At 38.7% G+C, this 26,602-nt stretch overlaps 1 protein-coding gene across 2 annotated transcripts in view; it reads left to right on the top strand.

The window, feature by feature from the left end:
- Positions 1–25,039, top strand: part of LOC126714019 (protein LEAD-SENSITIVE 1-like) — a 58,294-nt gene extending 33,255 nt beyond the window's left edge. Inside the window, exons 1-2 of one of the 2 annotated variants that reach the window (XM_050414008.1) lie at positions 22,899–23,092; positions 24,082–25,039. In XM_050414008.1, the coding sequence (XP_050269965.1) occupies positions 22,999–23,092; positions 24,082–24,716 (729 nt within the window). In that variant the 5' untranslated portion in view covers positions 22,899–22,998 and the 3' untranslated portion in view covers positions 24,717–25,039. Of the gene's footprint in view, positions 1–22,898; positions 23,093–24,081 lie in introns of those variants that run through there. The other variant, XM_050414009.1, reaches the window with a different exon arrangement.
- Positions 25,040–26,602: the final 1,563 nt, after the last annotated feature.

Genomic DNA, 26,602 nt, shown 5'->3' on the forward strand with positions numbered 1-26,602 from the left:
GCCCCCATAGCATTCGATGCGCCGTCCACAAACAACCTCCACGGGCGAATCTCCGCACTACAGATTACCTTGCCTTCATTCTTGGGTGTAAATTCCGTGATGAAATCGGCGAGAACCTGTCCCTTCACCGAGCTTCTAGGTCGGTATCTTATGTCAAACGATCCCAACCGAGTCCCCCATTTAGCAATCCGTCCTGTGAAGTCGGATCTCTTCAACAGTGATTGCAATGGATACTCGGTGAGGACGAACACTGTGTGTGCCTGGAAGTAGTGTGGTAACTTCCTCGTGGCGTGCACCAGGGCTAAAACTAACTTTTCAAGAGGCAGGTACCTTGTCTCGGCATCGACCAAGGTTTTGCTCACGTAATACACCGGCATTTGCACTCCCCGGTCCCTTAGTAACACAGCACTTACGGCATGATCGGTGACTGTAAGGTACATAAACAGATCCTCCCCGGGCTCCGGGGCCGTCAACCTCGGCGCCTTTGCCAAATATTCCTTTAGTTCTCGAAAAGCTTCATCGCAGCTCTCGTCCCATTGAAACCCCTTCCACTTCTTCAGAAGTTGATAGAATGGCCGGCAGCGATCGGCAAACTTGGAGATGAATCGGTTCAGGGCGGCCAACATTCCAGTGAGCACTTGCATCTCCTTAGGATTGCTCGGTGGTTTGAGGCGATTGACGGCCTCTATTTGGTCGGGGTTAGCCTCTATTCCCCGAGTGGAGATCAGATAACCCAGGAACTTGCCAGCCCCTACTCCGAAAGTGCACTTTTCGGCATTCAGGCGCAGCTTGTGCCGTCGAAGTATCTCGAATACTCCCCGAAGGTCTTCAGTATGCAGCGACTCTTTTCTGCTTTTTACCACCATGTCGTCGATATAAACTTCAACCGTGCATCCAATTTTTTCTCGGAACATCCTTGTCATCATACGCTGGTAGGTGGCCCCGGCATTCTTCAATCCAAACGGCATGACCTCGTAGTGATAGTTTGCGTTCGGGGATATAAATGCTGTCTTTTCTTGGTCCTCGGGCGCCAAGGCAATCTGGTGGTAGCCTTGGAAAGCGTCCAGGAAGCTGATTCTCGGGTGCCCGTACGTGGCATCTACTAGCTGATCAATCTTGGGCATCGGGAATGGGTCCTTGGGACACGCTCTGTTCAAATCCGTGAAGTCCACACAAGCTCTCCATTTACCGCTCTTCTTCTTCACTACGACAATGTTTGCTAGCCATCTCGGGAAGAATATTTCTTTTATGACCCCGGCCTTCTTCAGTCGCTGGACCTCCAGGTTTACTGCATCGACGTGTTCCTTTGATGCTCTTCTCGGCTTTTGCTTCTTCGGGGGAAATGATGGGTCCACGTTGAGTTTGTGAACAATGAACTCGGGGTCTACGCCGGGCACTTCATACGGGTTCCATGCGAAGACATCTATGTTCTGCAACAAGAACAACAACATCTCTACCCTTTCCCGGTCATTCATGCTTGTACCTATCTGGAAATATCTGTCACTATCTGGGAGAATTCTTACCTTCAGCACCTCCTCGGCAACGTCCGCCCCAGCTTCCCGGGGTTTCTGTAATTGCTATGCAGTCTCTTTCTCGGCATTCTCAGCTTGACCGAGCTATTCCTTTTCCCACCGGACCGCGGCTACAAGGCATTGCTTCGCCACCTGTTGATTCCCCCTTACCTCTGCAACTCCATACTCAGTAGGAAATTTTACTTTCACGTGAAGGGTGGACGGAACAGCCCCCATGGCGTGAATCCACGGCCTCTCCAAGATTGCGGTGTAAGGTGCGAATGATCGGACTACTATAAATATAACTATAACTTTCTTGCCTTCCATGTCCACTGGGAGAGAGATTTTCCCCTCGGGAATCACAACTCTCCCGTCAAACGAGACCAATGGCGTGTCATACTTCGCCAAATCCTGGGTCTTTAACCCGAGCCCTTCGAAGAGGTCCGGGTACATGACGTCAGCCCCGCTACCTTGATCAATCATCACCCTCTTCACCAAGAATCCGCCTATCCGGGCTGTCACCACCAAAGCGTCGTCGTGAGGTTGGATCGTCCCTTCCAAATCATCTTCTCCGAACGAGATGGCCAGCCGTCCAACTTTCTTTTTCTTCTTGGACGATTCTCCCTCCGCGCAAGCCACTGTCATTACCCTTTTTGCCGCTGCTGCTCTTCTTGGTGCAGCATGAATGACGTCGATTACCCCCAAGGGTGGTGGAAGGGGGTTCCTTTTCTGTTGGGCGCCCTGCCCGGGATCCCGGTCAATGGAATCTGCTACAAACTCTTTCAGGTGCCCTGCCTTCACTAACTGTCCGAGATGATCTTTTAATACCCTACACTGCTCGGTGGTGTGCCCCTTCTCTCTATGATAGGTGCAGTATAGGTTTTGGTTCCTCCGAGATGGGTCGCCCCCCATTTTGTTTGGCCATCTGAAGAATGGCTCGTTCCTGATCCGTTCCAAGATTTTGTGCACGGGCTCTTTAAACACCACATTAACCCCTTCGATCTGCACCTCTGGTTCCTGCATTCTAAAGTCTCTTTTCGGCTTTGGTGGCAAGATGCTTTGCCGAGATCTCCCCGTAAAAGGAGCTTTCCCCCTGCTTTGCAGCCGGTCATCCTCCAGGCGTTTGTACTCCTCTATGCGTCTCATCAATTGCCTCATATCCTCCGGGGGTCTTCTTGTCAGCGACTCCCGCAATTCGGAATCTTCGGGGAGCCCCATCCTGAAGGTGTTAGCCACAATTTTCTCGTTTCCTCCACCAATCTCGTTGTAGAGTTCCCAGTATCGGCTGGCATAACTCCGAAGGGTTTCCCCGACCCTCATTTTCATGGAAAGCAATGCGTCGACCGGCTGCTGCACTCGGCTGCATGTTACGAACCTGCTGCCGAACTCCTGAATCAGCTCGGCGAAGCTGTGTATAAAACCTTTCTGCAACCCATTGAACCATCTCAGTGCGGTAGAGCCGAGACTAGAGGGGAATACTTTACACATCAATGCATCGTTGTGCGCATGCAAAGACATCATGTGGATGTAATGACTGACATGCTCCACGGGGTCTGTCCTCCCCTCATAGGAATTGAATGGTGGTCACGTGAATCTGCTTGGCATGGGTGCCCGTTCAATCTCATCGGAGAATGGAGACCGGGCTGCCATCCGCAAGGCTCTGCTTATGGCGTCCATTGCGGCGTTGTGGTGCCGCCGCTCCTCTGGCGACTTTGATCCTTGGTTATCATATCCATGCGATCGGGAACGGTCCCGTCTACGACGCGTCTCTCGGGAGTGTCGATGTGACTCTTGAGAGCGTGATCGGTCTCGGTATTGTTGCGTAACAGATCGGCTGGAACCCTCCTCGCCACGGTTTCTCCTGGGTTGGGGGTTGTGGTTCCTTTCGTGGCGCCGGCCCCTTGCTTCCAGCTCCAAGTCCATTACCAATCTGCGTAACCGCTCTAGCTCTCGGTCTCTATCATCATATTGCCGATGTGCTGAGAGGCCTGAAATTGTCCGGTGTGTCTGGGCCGATCCTTCTCCCAATCCGGACCTTTCCTCTCCTCTTGGATGCTCCCTATCCTCCAGCCGTTTCTGCCTTCTCTCCCTCCACGTCGATCCCCGAGAAGATCCTGTGGAATTGCTCGGAACATGCCCTCCTGAACGCTCCTCAGACATCTCCCTTGCTTGAGTCTCACTCGAACCACAGCTTCGTAGGAGGGCCCCACGGTGGGCGCCAATTGTAGGAACCAAGTACAAGACTTCTGGGCCTTAGGTTACTTGGGCTCACAATTTATTTGTAGTGGGTTTAAGGATTTCCTACAATGGGTCGTTCTCGGCAGAGAGACTCAAAGTAACACTCAGTTTCTCTCTCTTCTTGACTGTTTTCCCTCAATTTTTCTGAACCCCTTCTTCTCCCAACTTTCCTCTATTTATAGCTGAGGTTAGTGGGGAGATTATGATTACAGCCACCGTTAGTGCTACTGGAGGTCCAATATTATCTGATCGAAGTGGATGTTTAGGTGAAAGGGCAGTGCAGCATTTATGATCTTGGAACTTGGCTCCATCTTGACCGACTATGTTCGGCAACTCAGTTCCCTGGGAATATCACAATTTCCTGGGAACAGTTCGTATATTTGACCGGGAACGTTTGTCCGATCACCTCTCGGAATTCAATACCCTATGCTTGTTCGTACATGAAGGAAGCTCCAAGAAGGGCGCAGGACAACTGGACCTTTCTGCTGGACCTTTGCCCAAGGCTGGTATGGGACTCGGCCCAGGGCCTGTGTGGGATTGGGCCTGTGTGGGCCTAGGATCTCGGTGCCGTACAAGTTTTATTGTTTTCGTTTACTCATTTTCTTTTCTCCTACCCCCCTTTTTTACTGGTAGGTACATACATTTTAATCTCTATAAGTTTTTAGTACTCAAAGTATACTGACCCCCGATCTTTTTTATTATTGTCTTAGGCTACCCAATTGACTCATGTTGTGGAGGGTCGACTAAAGGGCGTGATGGAGGAGGCAGACAAAGAGAAAGCCCTAAAACAAGTAGCTGAGGCGAACTTAAAAGAGAAGACCTTGGAATTGAACATAATGGAGCAATGAGCAACCACAGCCGAAAAGGTGTGGGAATTGGTTGAGTAGAAAGCAGAAGATCTTCAAGGCAAGCTTGGCGAGACCAAAGTTAAGCTTATCGAGGCGGCAAGCCTTGTCTTTACTCGTGATAAGGAACTTGCCAACCTGAAGAATACGATGAAGACTCGGAAGCAAACCTACTATAATAAGGGTTTTAGAGATGTCGAGAACTCAACTGGATCAGTGATCTTCCAGGCTCAAAAGTTCAGGTTCATAGAGGGTTGGATGGCTGCAATGAACACTATCGGTCTCCCCAATACCTCCCCATTCAGGAGTGCTAACCAAATTCTGCTACCCGAGGACTCTAAGGCTGAGGCATAAGCTCAAGAACAAAGTGAGGATAGCAGTGAAGAGGAGGAGGGTGCTAAAAGCTTTGAAATGAGGGAGTTGTCTCACTAGATTAACTCTCATGTGGTGGTGCTTAATGAAGATAACCCGGCAATGACTGCTCCTTCCATGACACAGGCTGCTATTCAACCAACTCTAGGCTCAGACCCTCCCGTTACCAGTGAAGCTCCTTTAACCGACCCTGTCACTCCCAGCAACCCAAACACCTAATTTTATTAAACCGTTTCAACTATGTATTTTCTTTCCTTATTTTGCCATATCTTGGCCAAAACTCTGTGTAATTGACTGATTAATTGGTATTTGTATACTGAACTTCCTTAAGTTTGCTTAATATTGATGATTTTAAATTCCTTTGATCAAATTCTTTATCTTGCTTTCTTATAGTGTGATTGCATGACTGAGCCCCTTTCTCACGGGCAATTTATTTCCTTAAGTGTTGATGTTTGGTAACACAAGCAATGCATTAACATTCCCCGACTAGGCAATTGATTTACTACACATTTTTCTTTTGTTTCTTTTTTTCTTTTTTATTGGTGAAAAAGTTTAAGTTAAGAATGAGTCCCTCTCCTTAAGGGGGTTTATTATAGTTGCCACCGGGTCAACGATTGGGATTATGCCACGACCAAGTTTTTGTCCTTAGGGGAGCTTATTAAGGTTCCCACCTGGTCAGTGACCGGAGTTAAGCTGAGGCCAGGTTTCTGTCTTAAGAAAAATTTACTAAGGTTTCCACCTAGTCAGTGACCAGAGTCAGGTCGAGGCTAGGTTTCTGTCCTTAGAAAAATTCATTAAGGTTTACATCTAGTCGGTGACCGAAGTTAGGCCAAGTTTGGGTTTCTATCCTTGGAAAAATTTATTAAGGTTTCCACCTAGTTGGTGACTGGAGTTCGGCCGAGGCCAGGTTTCTGTCCTTAGAAAAAATTATTAAAGTTTCCACTTGGTCGGTGACCGGAGTTAGGCCGAGGTCAGGTTTCTGTCCTTAAAAAAATTTTATTAAGGTTTCCACTTGGTCGGTAACCGGAATCAGGCCGAGGCCAAGTTTCTGTCCTTAGAAAAATTTAGAAAAATGCTAGCAAAACTCTGAACAGTACAGCTAAACTCTTTCCACCTTCTTCATTTACACTTATCTACAACCTAAGATATATCTTACAACATTTCTTCTTCATTTATTGATAATACTTCTTCAAATTACAGACGTTCCATGGTCGAGGTAAAGGCCTTTCTTCCATGTCTTCCAAGTAATAAGCTCTTGCTCCGACCGTTGCTATTACTCTGTAAGGTCCTTCCCAATTCAGAGCCAACTTACCTGCATTCTAATCTTTCATACTTCCTATAGCTTTTCGCAAAATGAGATCTCTTTCCACTAAGCCCCGAGGCCTCACATTCCTGTTATATCCCTAAGCCAACTTTTGCTGATAGTCTACAAGCCGTACGGCTACCATTTCTCGCCTCTTTTCCAAGGCGTCTAAATTTCCTACCATACACTCATTATTACTGCTTTGTGCAAAATCAGTCACCTTCATGCTTGACAAGCCGACCTCTATTGGTATAACTGTCTTTGCACCATACGTCATGGAAAAGGGAGTTTCACCCATTGATCTCTTAGGCGTTGTTGGGTAGGCCCACAAAACGTTCGGCAACTCTTTAACCCAATTACCTTTCGCCCCCTCCAACCTCTTCTTCAAGCCATTAACTATTATCTTGTTCATTGCCTTTGCTTGCCCGTTGCTCTAAGGGTATGCCCGTGATGAGTACCTGTTGGTTATCCCGAGATTACCACAATACTCTTTGAAAACCTTACTATCAAACAGAAGCCCATTGTTGGATATCAGTACCCAGGGAACCCCAAACCTCATAATTATGTTTTTCCATATGAATTTCTTCACGCCCACATCCCTAATGTTTGCCAAGGCCTTGGCTTCTACCTATTTGGTAAAATAGTCCATTGCTACCACTACATATCTCTTGTTCCTCGGCGCACGAGGGAATGGTCCAATTATATCTAGCCCCCATTGGGCGAAGGACCAAGGACTAGTGACCAGGTTCAAATTTCCACTCGGTTGATGTAGGATAGGAGGGTGTCTTTGGCATTGATCACATTTTTTTACATAATCAGTTGCTTCTCGTTGCATATTCGGCCACCAAAATCCTTAAGTCATAGCTCAGTGGGCAAGTGATCTTCCCCCCGAATGCCCTCCACATATTCCTTCATGAAGCTCAGCTAGCAGCTCGACGGTCTTGCTCGGGTGAATACATAATAAGAATGGACCTCCAAACGAATGTCAATACAATTTTTTATCCTCAAATAACCAAAAACAAGCTGACGTTCTTCGCACCTTCTCTGCCTCTTTCCCATCCATCGGCAAAGACCCATTAGATAGGAACGCAACATAAGGATCCAACTAACTAGGCTCCTCCGCCGATGCAACTGCCACCACCGTCTGTTGCTCAATACTCGGTTGCTTTAATAGCTCCACAAAAATCATTCGGGGAATGCATTTATCTGAAGAGGAAGCCAATGTGGCTAAGGAGTCGGCATGACTATTTTAACTTCTCGGCACTTTACCTACTCTAACTTTTTGGAAGTTCGCCCGTAAAGATCCAAACAACTTTAAATATTGTGACATGCGATTGTCCCTTGCCTCAAACCTCCCTTCTATTTGACTCACTACTAATCTTGAATCTGAGAACACTTCTACCCCTTCAGCACCAAGCCTTTGTACCACCCGTAATCTAGCAATGAGGGCTTCATATTCAGCTTCATTGTTCAAAGCGCGAAAGCCCAATCTGAGTGACTTTTCCAATCTCAATCCCTCAGGAGACACCATTACAATTCTAACCCCCGACCCCCTTGCATTAGATTCACTATCCACGTACACTTGCCACTGTTCAACCGTGACTTGACATATTCCAACAGAAGCTCTTAAAGAAGAAGTAAATTCAGCCACAAAGTCTGCCAACATCTAGCCCTTAATGGAATTTCTTGGCTTGTACCGTGTGTCAAATTTTCCCAGTCTTGACCCTTATTTTGCTATCCTTCCAGTGAAATCTAACCTCCTCAAAAGTGACTATAAGGGGTGCTCGGTCAATACCCATATTGTGTGAGTTGGGAAATAATGCGGTAGTTTCCTCATAGCATGCACCAGTGCCACTGCCATTTTCTCTAGCGGCAAATACCGAGTCTCTGCATCCACCAACATTTTGCTGAGATAATATACCAGTCTCTAGATCCCTTCCTATTGTCTAATCAACACTGAACTAAAAGCATGATCGGATTTTGCCAAATACATATATAAATCCTCTTCGGGCTTAGGTCGAGATAAAATAGGTGGACTAGCTAGGTAAGACTTTAAGTCTTTAAATGCCATATCACATTCCTCCATCCATTGAAAACCCTTCCACTTCTTCAACAATTGATAGAACGATCTGCATCTATCTACCGATCTTGATACAAACCTATTCAAGGCGGCATCACCCCAGTAAGTTTTTGCACTTCTTTAGGATTGTTGGGCAGGCACAGCTGTTGAATAGTTGTAATCTGGTTGAGATTCACCTTTATGCCTCGTGTGGTTATCATATAACCCAAGAACTTGCCTAATCCTACTCTAAAAGCACATTTTTCTACATGAAGGCGTAACTTGTGCTGCCTTAATATTTCAAAGACCTTAACCAGGTCACGTGCACACCCTCCACTCTTCTTAGTCTTCACTACTATGTCATCAATGTAAACTTCCACCATTTTCCCGATCTGATCCTTGAACATGCGGGTAACCATCCACTGATACGTAGGCCCCCCATTCTTCAGCCCAAAAGGCATCACTGTGTAGTAGTAATTTCCCTTAGGCGTAATAAAATAATTTTTCTCCTGATCCTTGGGTGCCAAAGCGATTTGATGGTAACCTTGAAAGGCGTCCAAAAAGCTCATCCTCTAGTGTCCAACTATGGCATCCACCAATTGATTTATCTTTGGTACCGGGAATGGGTCCTTCGGACACGCTTGGTTTAAGTCGTTAAAGTCAACGCAAACTCTCTATTTTATGTTCCTCTTTTTCACCACCACCGAATTAGCCAACCATTAAAGGAAAAACACTTCCTTAATGGCCCCCGACCGTTTTAGTTTCTCCACTTCCTCCTTCACTGCTTCCACATGAGGTTTTATGGACCTCATCGGTCTTTGCTTCTTTTGTGGGACCAGAGGGTCTACATATAACTTATGCATAATAAAAGCTGGGTAAACTTTGGGTACTTCGTACGAACCTCATGCGAACACGTCCAAATTTTGCACCAACGATAATAGAATTTCCACTCGATCTTCTACTGACATGCTTTTTCCTACTCGGAAATACCTGTCGGAATACAACATAATTCATACCTGGACCAACTCTTCTGCACTGTCTACCCCTGTTAGACCCTCGGTTATCGGTAATTTCTATAACTGCTCTCGATCAACTTGGTCCTTCTGCTTAATCTCATGGTTTATTGCTGCCACCTAGCATTGCCTTACTACTTTTTGATTGGCCCAGACTATCGCGACCCCATCTTCAGTAGGGAATTTGATCTTCTGATGTAGTGTTGATAGTACTGCCCCTATGTCATGAATCCAAGGATGCCCTAAAATCGCTTTGTATGGCGAGAAGGCGTTGACCACAATAAAATTTACTTCCACTTCTTTTCCTTTTGTCACCACCGAGAGTTTTATCTGCTCCTCAGGAGTCATGACCCTGCTATTAAACCCTACAAGTGAGGTGTCATATCTGCTCAAGTCCTCTGGTTTCGACCCCAATCCCTTATAAAGATCGGGGTACATGATCTCAGCTCAACTCCCTTGATCTACCATGACCCTCTTTACTAGGAATCTGCCAATCCGAGAAGTCACCACCAAAGCGTTGTCATGTGGCTGGGACGTTCCTTCCAAATCTGCTTCACTAAAAGTGATCGGGATTTAAATCCTCCTAGGCCTCTTCCCAAGTCGATCTGTAACGTCTGCTTCAGGCAAAGTCACTAATATGCCCTTTCGACTATTCAAATTTACTAAAAGCTCGAAAATGTGTTAAAAAAACAAGAGTTGTTTAGACCCTTAAATTAAAGTTACGGCTCGATAGATTTTACACTAACTTAATTCTAAGTGCGGAATAGTGTAAATGCAAGCAGATAAACAAACAAGCTACTCTAACGCATATTCATATAATCATAGCAGTAAAATGAAATGTAAAAGAGTAGGGAAGAAGAATGCAAACACAGATAACACACCGATGTATTATCGAAGAGGAAACCGAAGAACTCGACGAAAAACCTCTCCGCCGCCCTCTAAGCGGTAATCAATCCACTAGACAATTAATTAGGATACATGGGTTAGCAAGAGACCCTCCAAGCCTAATCTACCCACTGTACCTAAGCCCTCCAAGCTCCTACTCCAACAAGATTTCTCGGAACCGTGTCTTGTCTAGCTCTCCGGATCCCGCAACAAGCTCCATGTTGCATCTGCCATCCTTGGCTTCTTCCAATGCTTCCCAGCAGCACCAAATGATCACTTGACACTCTAAAAGGGTGTTGTAAGTGTTTGGGCTATCAACCTTTCAATGGTATGGAAATGGAGAGGTAAGAGTTGAGGAAAATCTAGAAGCTATTGTGTAGAGGATTGTGGGTATAACAATCTCTAACGCTTAAGGTGTTTGGCTAAGGTTTTCTCTCAGAAGCATTCCTTTACATTTGTGGGTAATATGGGTATATATAGTGTGGGTACAGAAAGTGTGTATGAAATAGCACAGTCTGGCAAAACAGAATGTCTCGCAGTTGTCTCGTGGGAAGGCCTTACTCGCAAGATACTCGCGAGACACAGCTATCTCCATTTGTACTGACTCTTCGCATTCTCATCATGTGCAGGGCACATGCATTACTTCGCGAGATGCTAAGTCGCGAGATACTCACGAAAACCTCTTCAGTCTTCAATAGCTTAAGTCTTCACACTCTCTCTCTCTTACAATCAAATCCCAAAATAAATACAGGGTACAAAAGATTGAATAAAATTACAATCAAATTTAGCACAGAATTAAATTCAACAAAACACATAGTTGTAAATCACAACTTTACACTTACTCCCTTAGAGGTTACATGAATAACCTCAATAACTCCCAAGGGAGGGGGAAGTACATGGTCATTTCGATTTCCTGATCCCTAGCCTATGCTTGCTCCTTCTTGCCGACAAGAAATTCCTTAAGATGCCTTGCTTTTACAAGCTACTCCAAGTGATCCTTCAACATGCGACACTGCTCGGTAGTATGATCTTTTTCTCTATGATAAGTACAATATAAGCACTGATTCCTTCTCGTCGGGTCCCTACCCATCTTTTCCAACCATTGGAAATAAGGCTCATTCTTAATGCGCTCAAGGATCTTATAGACAGGCTCCTTGAAAGTCACATTAACTCCTTCGATCTACGGTGTTGAGCCTACACTAGGGGCCCTAGGCTCCTTCCTAGGTTTTTGCTGAAACTTCTTGGGACAATACCCCTTACGGTATTGCAAAGAAGCCAGGGCTTTACCTTTGCCCTGTAGTTAGTCGTCCTCTAATCTATTATACTCTTCAATCCTTCTCATAAGCTAGTGCATGCCCATGGGAGGCCGCATGGTCAAAGAATCTCTCAAATCTGACTCCTCGGGGAGACCAAGTCGGAAGGTGCTAGTAGCTGCCCGCTCATTCCCCCTTTCTATCTCATTGTACAGCTCTCAATGCCTGTTCACATAAGATCGGTAGGTTTCCCCACTTTTCATCCTCATGGATAATAAAGTAACTATCGACTGAGGAACTTTACTGCATGTTATAAATCACACTCCGAACGCTTGCATTAACTCCCCAAAGTTTCAGATAGACCCTTTCCTTAAACCTTTAAACCACCTTATAGCCGTCGGCTCAAAACTAGATAGGAACACCTTACACATCAAACCATCATTCTGAGAATAGAGCGACATTATTTGAATATAGTGACTTACATGCTTCATCAAATTGGTTTTTCCATCATAAATAGTGAACGGTGGTTGGGTGAATCGCCTTGGCATTATGGTTCCTGAACCTTTCACGATGGGGAGATTCACGATGATGCCTCATGGTTTCATAAGACCTGTCTCTTGACCGTCATGAACTGCTACCTCGAGATGATCCTCCCGCAATGTAATCGAGGTTGTCAGAGGAATCCTCTCAGTCTCTTCTACGGTGTCGGCCCTTCAGTTCAACCTCCAAGTCATTAACTTGCTTTCATAAATTCTTCAGCTCTCGTACCCGATCGCTGCAATGAGACCGCTCGAGGATATAAGACACAGTTCATTCCCCCTGTGAAGATCCTTTATCAGAATCTAGCCTTGTCTTGTGTCCATCTTGCATGTGTTGCTGTTCGTTTCTATACTCCCTTTCCAACCTCCTATGACCTTTTGAGGAGGCCCTTGAATGATTTCCTTCAACAGAACCCTCTCCAACATGCAAGCCCTCCATGATTGGATAGTATCAAGCTAGCTCGAAGCATCAAGTTAAGTGGGATTCCCACAGACAGCGCCAATTGTGGTCCCCAAACCTGCTTGGGCTATAGTATGAAGGATTTGGGCCCTAATTTATTTATTTGTGGGCTTACTTGTGGCGATCCTACAGGTAGAGCCCTGAGCTCCAGCTAGTCAGTCCAAGCTGTATCCTTCTCCAAAAAATCCCTTTTTGATCCACACACCTCCCCTTTTTGTCGTTCTTCTCCCTCTTTGTTTACTCACACTCCCTTCCCTCTTGTGTGTATTACCTCCTTTCCTTGTGTCTACTCCTATTTTTCGTGTTTTCCCTGTGTTCCTTCCAGTGTTTTTCCAACTAACTCTCTATTTGCCTTCTTATCCCTCTTTTATAGTCTCTCCTTAGTGGGGCACTTATCATTATCATTTCACCAATTTACACATATTTCCACTTTCGCCAGAATCCCAAGAAAGCATCATGCTTTCTGATGATTCTCTTAAAACTTGTTCTAGACACCAAATAACATTCAGTAGCAAGTCTCTCAAAGGCACTAACAATGCTCGATTACCAACCTGAATTTGACCGTCCCCTTGTCAACTTTCCCCTGGTTTATTAGTTTGTATTGGACCTAACCTGACCTGAACACAATAGGGTTTCCCGAACACTATCCTTAGACCCTTGCACATTTATCGGTGGATTGATCCTAACCCCACAGTGTTAGGCCTTGGTCACCCAGGCCCAAGCCCCTATAGTTTTAATAAAAATTATTTAAATTGATATTACGTTGATAACATTCAGTTATCTAGCAACTTTTTTAGTTCAAGTTTTGAAAATAGGATTTTAGTGCATTCCCATTCAATGCTCTAAAACTTTTTTTTAGAGGAAATTCAATGCTCTAAAACTTTTTTTTAGAGGAAATTCAATGCTCTAAAACTTGTTTTTAGTTATTTTTCATTTTATTGTAGCACCAATTGCTTTTAAAAAAAAAAAAAAAAAAAAAAAAAAAAAAAAAAAAAACCACACCTAATGTTTTTTTTTTTTTTTTTCCTTTTTTGGGTGCTAAATACCCACACCTAATGCTAGATTTTTGCGTTTTTCTAACATCATAGATGTCTATTGTAGCAATTTCTATATCTTAATTAAATATTATTATTTTATTCCATCCCTATTTATTTTTAATCTTACTAAAAGAATTAAGTATGAGAAGTTGGATGCATTATTAAAATAGTACTGTAAAGAAAAAAAAATTTAAATAGCAAGGTAATAGAGTACGAGATGTATGATTAATAATGTATTAAAATCTGTTTTTGTTTTTATATTTTTCTCTTCTTATTAATGAAAGTTGAAGTTATTGAAAAATGACAAGCATTAAAGGAATGGAATCGATGCCAGTGGGATTCAGATTCCACCCAACCGATGAAGAACTTGTGAGTCACTATCTGAGGCTCAAAATGGAAGGCAATGGCTCCCAAGTTCATGTCATACCTGAAGTTAACGTGTGCAAGTGGGAGCCTTCGGATTTACCTAGTATGTACTGCATTATCTTACTGAACCAAGTGCCAAAAAATTAAATTTTAATTTTTTTAAACAGTTTTCTCTTACTTCAATTCCAAGAATTAATTGGTTTTCAATCAATTTTGTTCTTGTTCATGATCAATAGTTAGTTTTCATACTTTATTATATTCAATTCTTAGTAACCATTCATTGAAGTTGAGAGTTTTTGCATGAAGTGTTTCTGATGATGAGCTAAAATCATCAGTGAGTTGTAGGATCCAAGTCATTCTAATGGGTACATGTGAATGAGAACAATAAAACTAAACAGAAGGCATCGGTATGGTACCGACCAAAAACCCTTTGAATGTCAAGTTAGCGAATGAGAAATCTCTATCACTCCAATGTTTTGGTACTAGCTTCATAAAAAGAAAAATGAAAAACAAATCATGGTCAATTTCACATGAAGAATGCTACTTCTTTTTCTTTTCTTTTTTTGAATAAGGAAATAGCATTCTTCAAGTGAGACTGACTTTAAGGCTCCGCTTGGGAGTTTATAAATGAATGGAATGGAATGATCATTAAAGGAATGGAATGGAAAGTAAAAAGGAATGGAATGGAATGGAATTTAAAAATCGTGTTTGGATGTTATAAAATAAATGAATGGAAAGTAAGTAACCCCGTTTGGAAGTGACATTGGAAGGAATGGAATGGAATCATTTTATAATAACATTACTATTATACCCCTCATTTTAAAAAACATAAAAAATAATCAATGAGAACTTATAATTACTTTGAAATGTTTAGAATTTAGTGGATGATGTGAAACTAGTTAGCCACAATTGGGTCTGTGTTAGATTATTGAATTACAATATAGTTTTTCAATGTGAATAGATTGCATCACGCTAAGACCAGAGGTGATAGAACTATTAACATATCAATTTCCTGATATAAAACTAAAATAATTCTAGTTTAAGGAAAAAAGAAAATTTTATTGTAGCTAAAAAACAAGTCATGTATATTTCTATGTTGTAAAGCAATTCACGCATCACATATTTATTCTTAACAGAATAAATATTCTCTAACAATGCAAACAAATATCTTTAAAAAAAAAAAAACTCCAGTAATGAGTCTTGCTAAAACAAAACAAAATAACATAATCCATTCCAAAACTAAGGTTGGCCAAAAAATCTCACACTTTTTAAATTTTTAGACCTAGACATCAATGTCAATAAGACACATTTGCGCTCATGATCTGGGCAACCAAAGAACATCTCCTTATATGTTGGATTTTCCATCAAAAATATGTAGGCCTCAGTCTTTGATATTGGATCTAAGTCCAATATGCCCAAAGCTGCGTGAACTTCTGCTGCATATGACTTTGAAAAGCACTTTGTCATAACCTCAGTCGCCCTATCAATTGCCTTTGATACATTATCAAATGACTGGAAAATTACATTCCCGAGTTCATCATCTTCTGCCAATCGTCTTTTCTTGCTTTTAGAAGACATTGCATCTTGTGATGACACTCGAGAATGTGCAACATTAATTTCTGGTGACCTCTAATCATCTTCCACTTCAAAGTTCTCCAAAGAAACTTCATTTTGAGATATCAAATTATCAATCTCATCAATAGTGGTAGATGCAGCATACCTAGCACGTTTCTCCTTTGCAGTTTCAACATGATCACCTTTTGCTTTATCTTTAGCCCAAAGTTGTGTCATCTTAGAGTAGTTAGGTATAAGTGTTGTCATCCACTTCTTGGCTGCAGGTTTAGACTGTTACAAACCAATACAAATGGTTAAACAGATATAATTATGTAATACAAAATTAAACTCACAAAAAATGGTAATTTACCGCTATGAGTGGCTCCCAAACTTCTGGTTCAGCTATCCACATATTTAAAGAATCATTCCATCCAAAACCACTCAATCCATCTTTAAATATGTCATAGCATTCATGAAAATTCTTCTTCAATGTATTTTGTCGATTTTTCACCTTATCCTTATTAATCTCCATGTCAAATTTTTCAACCAACTCTTTCACTATGTCATCATATGCCTTAGAGGTAAAAGTTCCATTAACCACCTATGATCACCTGATGTAAAAAAGCATCCACTAAAGCATCATCCATAACACTACTCCATTGTACTTCTTTGCTTGGATCTCCACCATTCTTCTTTGATATCTTACCCATGCTATAATTAATAGGACAAAAAACACATATAAAATATTGTGTAAATATTAATATTAATTATCAAAAGATAGAGAGCAATATCAAAATGAAAAGAGAAATTTGCATAACATTTAGGTCTAAGTAATTGAAACATAGCATAGTCTTAAACAACATGACAACAATAAACCCAAAAGCTATCACATTTGGACATAGTTTTGCCACATGGCTAATGCTATAGAATCTCTTATAATATCTCCTTGCCTAGCATCCTCATCATCTTCTCTTGAAGTAGGGGCCACACGTTCACAATGAGAATGCAAAACCTCTTCATCAACTTCAGCAAAAAGACTTTCATCAGGATCGACACCCATTAAATAATTATGAAGTATGCAACATGCTAAAATGATTTCATTTTGTGTGTCAACACAATAATTAGGCTCTGTAGTACTTGCTATGATAAGAAATCTCTTTTTAAGTACACCAAATGCTCTTTCAGTAGCAGTGCACAATGATGCATGTCGCAAATTAAACAATTCTTTAGCATTTTCAGGGGGACGAACAGAGTACTCTTTTAAATGATAACGCACTCCCCCATAAGGTGCAATCAGATGACTTCTATTCATGTATCCCACATCAACAAGATAATATCTACCTAATAAACAATAATAACCATTAATTATATACTACAAATTTTTTAATTATAAAGAATACACCCTAATACGTATTTGAATTAAATTTACCTTGTGAGATTTTCAAGTTATCGTTTCTAGTTAAAGCATTCTTTATTATTCTTGAATCTGAAGCAGTTCCTTCCCAACCTGGTAATACATATGTGAATTTTAAATCAAATGAGCATGCTGCCAACACATTTTGTGTTGTGTAACCCTTCCTACCCCGATATCTTGGTGCATCCTCATTAGACACTTTGACACGAACATGCGTTCCATCAAGTGCCCCAATACAATCCTGAGATTAACATTATCTCTCTACCTTAAAATATATTTGTACTAAACTACTATCAAATATAAATTATATCCATGATATATTTACCTTAAAATATGGGTTGAACCTACTACTTTGTAGTATTTCAAGTGGCACTTGGGTTCCATCAGGTTGTCAAAGGAATTGATCCTCTAACATAATTATTGATCTTAACACGTTATGAAAATGGCAACTTATAGTCTCACGGGAACGACAAAAAAAGGACATTGTACAATGCGTCTGATTATGTGCTAGTATGTGAAGAAACTTGCCAACTTGCTCTTCAACCGTGGCACACTGTGTGTCTTGAAGATCACCATCTCTCCGCAAAATGTCGCACAAACCTTGAAAAGCTTGTGGACCCATGCGTATTACATCATAGTATTTTTCACTATTCCTAAGTCGAGACATTATTTCGTCACGAACTTTTTGTTTTTCTATGGTTGATTGTGTAGGAATGTGGGTAACACGTCTTCTTTTTAGTCGTTGCCTTTGATGGATAATGTAACACAAATAACGGCATGCAGCATGAACCAAGGCTAGTTTTCGCATAAAGTCCGAAAAAATTATGGTCTTAAGTACCTCATCATTCAAATCCATCTATGTAAAAAAATAGTTATGTTATCAATCCAACTTAAAAAATTATGGGCACAAGTTCTAAAAAAATATTTACATTATTAGTCTAACTAATTATGAATGTGTTACAACTAATTTAAAAATAAAACTGTTTAACTATAAACATTAGCATTCATTAACACAAAAGACAATGATAGGAATTAAAGCACACATAATGGAGCAAAAAAATAGAGAACACCCTATTGTATTTAGACAAATTGCAAGACACATCAACTTCCTAACTCTGGTGCACACACAGAAGAAGTTCTTTTCTATCTCTCTGTCTCACACAGGAACTATCTCTTCCTCACATCTATTTATAGCTAGATGTTCAGCCAAAATATCAGAAATTTCAGCACATGAGAGACTTCTATTGTAAGGAAGTCAACAATAGTGGCCAAGCAATCCATGCAACATTTAATGCATGAGTGTTGTGTTTCTTCACGCAAGCTTACATGCTGAATTGCATATCTTTGACTTTGTTGATCAATCCATACTTTCTAACATAGTCATGCTTCCGTTTATTGCCTATGGAGTCAAACATTTTGGCTATGCATGAATATAGTTCAAGTCGGTGTTGTTCCTTGCCATTTTCTTTCACAATTCATGCAAGATAGCATTTAAATAAAATTCAAGCCATTTCAATACTTTGGATTCTGCCTCTTAAATCCTTTGGTTCAAGACATGTCTTTCTTTCTCAAGAGACCAAAATAAAAAGACAAAAGGGGATGACAAGACTCTGGATTTTGCTTTTATTTTTTTTATTTATTTTTATCAGTTTTAAATACCTAAAGGTCACATTGGGGACCAACAATAAAGATACCAAAAAAGGGGCTCGGAAACAACTGGTATGACTAAATTCTCAGGCCAATAAGCAAATAAGCAATTTAAACCTGTTCAAACAGGTTTAATAGTAAATTTTCTTCTTCCATCTACAGTGATAGCAGCATCAACATAAAACTAGATGAAGCAAATTGATTTTCATTGCATGTACAAACTTTCACTATGTTTCAGTATCGGATTTTGCTTCAACAGTTCAGCATGACTCTTCTGATGGAATGTTAAAACTATAGCTTTAAATGCTGGTTGCGTCTACATGCTTTTATGCCTAGCTCAACATAAACGGGTAAACTGGGGAGATTCAAACAATGGGAGTATATATATTTACATTTAAAATATATATATATATATATATATATTTTTTTTCTATGCTGTGTTTGTTGATATATACAACTGGTATGACTAAATTCTTAGGCCAATAAGCAAATAAGCAATTTAAACCTGTTCAAACAGGTGTTTGGCAAGCCACCACTACAACTAGAAGTCATGCTTGACTAATTAACAGATTAACATGCGAAAAGCTTCATATTCAAAAGCCATAATGAAATACAACAAAGCTTCATATTGTGGGTGCTCTAAAGCAGAGCTTGGTAAAATCTCTGCTTAGAGATCACCCACTCATTTGCTTAGAGATCAGTTTAAAGCTTTCACGAAGATGATAACAATCTAATCATATCACATGGTTGTTTCATGTAACTTACAGAATATGTACCCTGTTCCAGCATACCGAATACAGGGGAATGAAAGGGAAAAAAACAAAAAACAAAAACAAAAACAAAACAAAACAATTCAAACAATGAAAGCAAAACAATTGAAAAACTTTTTAATAGTAAATAAATCAATGAAATCAAAACAATTGAAAAACTCATAGTTGGGATTAGCAACAGCGTGAGAAAGGAGCGGCAAAGAGATAGCAAAAATATTGGTATGGCTGGTTGTGATTAGCAACAGCGTGAGAAAGGAGCAACAAAGAGAGAGCAAAAATATTGGTACGGCTGGTTTGGTTGAGAATATAGAGGGCTAAGATTCAAGGGGTAATTTAGGAATTTCAATAAAATTTTCATTAAACCTAAATCCATTCCCTCCTATTCCTCCCAATTTGGGGGAACAAAAATTTGAGATTTTGAGGGCTTAGGAGGGAATGAGTATTCCCTCTTAACCATTCCATTCCCTCCCATTCCTTCCGTTAAAACTCTCAAGCAAGAGAGAGGGAAGAATATTCTAAAAATATTCTTTTCATTCCATTCCATTCTCCTAAGCAGAGCCTAAGAATTTTGGTTTTCTGAAGTCAACACCAATTTCACATGAAGAATTTCTTATTACTGGGTATGTTTCCACATTTCATCAAAACACATGCAGTGCCAGATAGTGTTTCATTCAGATATCTGTTACCATATTTTTAAGAATGTGATTTGAAGATATTGTGAACATTAATGTTGAATGGAGAATATTATGTATGTTTTTAATTTTTTTTATAAATATTTTATTATATTGACAAGTTGCACACGTGAAATCCCTTGTCAGTTCTCAATGTAACCGGAAAACCTAAAACATAACAATATTGGGTTGAGAGAGAGGCTCGAACTCTCGACCTCAGGATAACTCAACGAACTATGAGACCTACACGCTAGCCAATTGCGCCACCACCCCTTTGTCGCTACTATGCGTATTTCTATAATCATACTTACGGTGACGAGAGATTGTGTTAGAACTTAGAGAACAACTTTTTTTTTTTTTTTTGATTGTTTTAAGGCTCATGCAAAAAGATCATTTTTTATTTAAATCCTCCAATTCCTTCAAATTTGTAGAAAATTATAGATAAATGAGAGACATTTGGATTTAAAAAAATTAAATGTTCTTAAAAGACCCATATAAACCACACTAGGGTTCGTTTGGTTGGAGGATAGAAAATGATGAAAGAATAAAAAAAAAGTGGGATAATAGAAATTATTTTAATTTTCCTTCTTTTTGTTTGGTTGAGAGTGAAAAAGTAGAAGGATGGACACAATGAGTTCGTATAAATTTACTCATATATCCTTTTTAAAAAAATGATGTTGAATTAAAACAAAAACATGACAAGCAACCAAAAAATAATAATAATAATCACTCAAATTTATTAAAAAATAAAAATTATGTCTAGAAAAAAAAATATATGTCTAGTTAAACAAAAAAAACAAAAAAACAAAAACAAAAACAAAACAAAGCACCACGCCACAGCCTCAGGAAATCAAAAGAAAAAAAAAAGGAAAAGAAAAAAAAAAAAAAAAGAGGCAATGTACTTAAAAAAAAATTAAAAAAAAAAAAAAAAAAGAGTGAGAAGAGGCAAACGCCCAGTAGGGAAAAAGGGTAAGAAAAAAAAAGAGAAGCAACGTTCTGAAGCCCATTTGCAATTTGCACGTGGGTATTTTTGTCATTCAGCCATCATATTTCTCTTGCCAAGTTTTCTTTTCATTTTGGAAAGAAAATTATCTAGTGGGCCCAGGGAGAAAACACTCGAGCCCCACTTAGTAATTGATATATTTGTAGAAAATTTAAAGGTAAAATACACAAATACCCCTTTGAACTTTAAGTCAAATCAAACCAAATATTATTCCAATTTGAAGTTTTTAATCCCTTAGAGAAATGATCAAATTAGTCATCAATCATTATGTTAGATTTTGGTTAGTTAAATGGATGGAATATGTTATCACATGTCATGCACGATAGTATGTTAATAACAAAATTATCTTAAAATTAAAACGTAATAAAAAAATTTCTAATCTTTTATAATAATAAAAAATGTAACAAAAATTATTTTAAATTTAATTTTCTTTAAATTTTTACTGTTTCTCCTATTATTTTCTTAGGTTGTGAAATGCAAGAGATACAACACTGTCATAATAATTTCATAAAAAATCTTATCTAGTGAATTGTAAGTGGTAAGTAAAAAATGATATCAATGATGAACCTAGATAAGAATTAATAACAAATTACCACATAAAATTTACTGTAAAATATTGTGGATGTAGCAACCTGTGCCTCTATTTTGCTAAATATGTGGCAAGAAATAAGTCACACTTAAATCAATGCCATGACATGGCACTCATTTTGAGAGTTTTGCACCCTATCTCTAGCCAGACCTGTAGGGCTGTATATAAGCTGAGTCTTAAATGTTCGTGACTATTTATTTAAATTTATTTGAACACAAGTCAAGCTCAAGCTTATAAAACAAACTAGACTACATGTTCAAACTTAGTTCACTTTATTTCTTCTCCCAAAAAAAAAAAATTTTTGACTTTATTCTTTTCCTTTATACAGTAAATATCACAGCTATTTTTTCTTATCCTTTCACAAAGCTATACTAATAATTAATAAATTATATAGTTGAAATTATATTATTAGAGTTACTTTAAATAGAATGAGTTTCTTTTATGAACTTGTAAAAATTAAACTTACTAACCTTGTATTGTTAAAAGTTATATGATTTTTATAGCAAAACAAACTATTTATATCATCAGTAAATTATTAATACTAATTTAATATCTCATGAACTTTTTTGAGAAGAAAATATCTTAGGAACTTATTTACAATTTTACACAACTATCAAGTGTATGTAAGTATATTTTCTTTATATGTTTATACACATAAATAGAAACATATAAAGAAAAGAATGGGTAATTGTTCCACATTACTTAAGAAAGTGTATTGTGTGTAGTATAACTTGTCCCCCTCCCTTAAAAGTTACCATGATTTTTTAGTAGAGTTATAATGTACCTTTCTCTCTCCCTTGTATGTGTGTGTTTGTTTCTCAAAATATATATATATATATATATACACACACAATATATAGTTAAATTGAGTTAATCAAGCTTTATATTATTATGCTTGAGTTTAACCTTTAAATTGATCCTAAACTTGGGTTTGAGTTTGATTTGTTTTCTAAGTAAATGAACATAAACAAATTTTTTCTGGAGTCAAACCCGAGTTGTTTATAAATAGCTCAATTCAATTAGAACTATATATACACTCTCCCTAGCGCTAAACATGGTAGATTATTGAAATCTTGGGACAAACTGGAAATGTATGTCCTGTATATACAGTCATCTCGAAATACTGGAAAGGATTGAGGAAAAAAAATAAAAAGTAAAACCCAATAAACACTTACGATTAATTGATACCATCCATGTGAGTACTGACTTAGGTGTAATCAGATAGTAAAGCGAAACTAATAACTTTTAAAAATTTTGAAGCATTAAATTTTAATTTTCACTTTAAATTTAAGGGATGAAAATCAAAATTTAAAAACAAAGAGTGTATATTTAAAATATAAAAAAAAAAAAAAAAAAAAAAAAAAAGAAAAAGAAGGAAAGAGGAAGTAAAGGAAAGGAAGCCCTTACAGGAGAAAGAAGCGATTGCGCGCATTGGACAAGGGAGCAGAGCAGAGAGAAAGATCAAAGCAATGGGAGTGTTGACGAACAAGATCAAGAGGGAGGATCTAAAACCTGGGGATCATATCTACTCCTATAGACTCGCCTATACCTACTCCCACCACGGTGCCCTTTCCATTTCTTCCTCTTTTCCTTTCTGACTATAATCATCATTTTTATTTATTTTTGTATTTTGGGGTTGATTAGTATCTAAGTAATTACTCCTGCATTTGCTTTACTCCTTCATAATAGGATCTGTTTTTCTCATATTTCTCGTTTGTTTTGTCAACCCTGATCACAAATTTTGATGGAAATTTTACTACTATTTCTGAAACTGGAGTTACGTTTGTGGGACATACCTCTCCAATGTTTCAGGAAAGAACACAATACAAAAACAAATAAAGTTAATATGGCTCCATTAAATTAGGTGCTGATTTTTTTTAAAAAAAAATACTAATATTTATTTTATTTATAATGACGAATTTAAGTATTGAAATCTTGAATTTTGTTGCTTTTTAAAAATATGATTTTAGTGCAAGATGTGATATAACCGAAATTGTGTTTTGAAAGACTATTCTCCCAAAGAATTTTACCACAATACTATTTTTAATAATTTATTATATTTTCTAGCAAAAACCCAATTAGATGCTATATTTTCAATGTGTCCTATGTCTTTTTCACTTGGAAATGCTTTTGTGCATCTCGAAATGGTAACTATACATATTTTTTTAATAATCTTGTAATGGACGTAGTGGTATTAAGGGCTCTTGGAATTGGCCTCAAATTAACATTTTTGTAGGACTATAGTTGAACTGTTGGGGTTGATTACAATGCCGAAATCCTAATCAATACTTACCTTTATCTAATTATATCAGTAGAGCAGTAATTTGAAAAACAGAAGGGTTATACACTTATACTAGCAGTTAAAGGGTTCTTTGTGTTTGATTGAATGAACGCAATCGTCTTTTCTTGGAAATTGTTTTTACAGCAAGAGTTGATTTCTTTTTTGAGATGAACGATAGAGCAAGAGTTGATTTCTAGTTTGCTTGATGTATGTATATTACAATTTTAGTTATTTCAAGTAAAAACAGCTAGATTCTACTTTGTAACAACAGGGATATATGTTGACAAGGGAAATGTTATACACTTTACTCGGGGAGAAGGCCAGGAAATTGGTACGGGAACTGGGTTAGACCACATAATTGGGAGCTCATTACCTCAACATCCTTTGGACAATCCATGCCCAATATGTAGTGATCAATCAAGGAGTGATGGAGTCATCTCTTCTTGTATAGATTGTTTTCTTTCAGGTGGAGATGTCTACCGCTATGAGTATGGTGTCACACCAGCTTTCTTTCTTGCCAAAGCGCGTGGAGGTACCTGCACTCGTGCTTCATCTGAGTCAGAAGAACAAGTTATTCATCGTGCCTTTTATTTCCTCCGGAAGGGCTTTGGTGTCTATGATGTTATGAAGAACAACTGTGAAGACTTTGCATTATGCTGCAAAACTGGCTGGAAAGTGATTCCTACTGTTGACGGGGGCCAGAGTGGTCAGGCGGCAACCTTTCAAGCTGCTGCTGGTGTTATCCTTTCTGTACCAGTTGCGTTTCTAGCCCGTTCTTCACCAGTTGGATATGCAGCTACCAGCGTTGCTCGTCTGGTGGCAAGTTGTGGCACATACTGTGTCAATCGTTATATTAATGATATTGGAGTACGCCGAGATGTCGTGAAAGTTGTTTTAGAGGAGTGAAAATGATCTTCTGTTTCAACCACCACACGCAGTGGAACACCCGTTGCATAAAGCGGAAACACAAGGTACCTTGTCCCAGAGTAATAATCGTTTGGCATGCTCAAGGGTTATATGTGGTTTGCAAGAATTTTATTATTATGGTGCCAATTGATGACAGTTTGTCATGCAACGAGCACAACCAAAATTATTTCAGAATTTGTTATGTGTGTGCGCTTTTAAGATATCAGATTTTATTTTTGAAATTTGAATTTAGCTTTTATTATGATTGAGGATTCTTTGGGTTGTAATTGCGCCTTAATATAATCCTGGAAACTTATTAGAAAGATGAAATGGTTTGAGTGGAGCAATTTGAATAATTTTTTTTTTTACTAGAGATGTTTCGCTAATCTTGGTGGTGATTCTAAGCACCCTCGGGTGGTGAAGCCTAGGATTGGCAAGTTCTAGGTGGTCATGTTGTTTCTCTTTTCTTTTCCCTTATTTTTATTTTCTGAACTCAAACTCACCATTCAATTAATCCCAACAACTAGACATGGAAAAACAAGTTGGGACCCGATAACAGATAACCCAACTTGAACATTTATATTTTTATTTGAAGTAAAAACAAGTTGACTCGTGATCCGACATGTTTTTTTATTATAAAAAAATTGTAAAAAAAAACTAAATTGATAAATATAATTCTAGTGCCACGTGATTATTATTTTTATTAAGAAACCATATAATTTTTAATGTTTTATGGATAACGCCATTCATATACATATATGAGACGTTTATTTAGTTGCATTCAAGCGAATTGAAAGATGCATTATTGGGGCATTATTCTCACTTGAATAAGGCAATAAGTAAAAAAATTTAGATATTAAATGATAAATTACACGCTAAGATAACCTAGCTGTAGTAGAATAAAAAACATATATTTGAAATTATAGACATGTACGAGAAGCATTGCTAAGTATGAAAAGAGACCATCACACACCTTTACCATGATAGTCACTTCATAAGTACAAGTTCTTATGGGGTGGGATCTGTGGGGAAGGGGCAAGAGCCTAGGTTCGAGCCTTTAATAAGGAGTTTCATATATATATATATATATATATATATATATATATATATACACTTAGTGATGGTCACTCCACAAGCCTATTAAAAGCGACAATGTATAAATGAATAAACAATCAAATTTTGATGTATATTCCCTAATTGAAATAGAGTGACAACTACAATGCATCTAAAATTAAACAAAAATGTTAGATTGTTTTTCAAGATATTATATTATGAAAATAGTTTTCAAGATTTGTAAATTTCTTATATGTTTTTTTATTGGGCAAATTATAGTAAACTCACTTGTGGTTAGACTCATTTTCACTTTGTTTACCCGTGGTTTAAAACTTGACACTTTACCCACTTAAGATTGACTTTGTTAACCTTCCGTAACCCATCTCTCCATTTGTCATTAGAAAAACACGTTTTTAGGCAAAAACAAATATAACAAGAATAAAAAAAAATAAAAAAAATAAAAGTTAGGGTTTTTAATTGCTCATGAACTTCAATGAGAACAAAGTGGAGGAACAACACACCAATCAAAGGGCTCAATGAAATTATTTTTAATCTATAATGATATCAACAATCTCACAACAACTCAAAATTTTGAACCAAATTTTACAAGAAGACCAACATCTCAAAACAACTAGCAATGTTATCAACAAAAGAGAGTGAGATAGAGATAAGCCAACAACTGAAGAGTGAGGTAAAGAAAAATCCAGCTGTGGATTTGGATCACGGTAGATCAGCCATGGGTTTGGTGTCATGGTGATCGCTCCTAGGTGATAGATCAGAGTGTAAGATAGGGAGAGAAATCCAGTAACACTTTTTAAGGGTGGGTTTGGTTT

The sequence above is a fragment of the Quercus robur genome, chromosome 2, assembly GCF_932294415.1.
Source record: "Quercus robur chromosome 2, dhQueRobu3.1, whole genome shotgun sequence".
NCBI lineage: Eukaryota > Viridiplantae > Streptophyta > Magnoliopsida > Fagales > Fagaceae > Quercus > Quercus robur.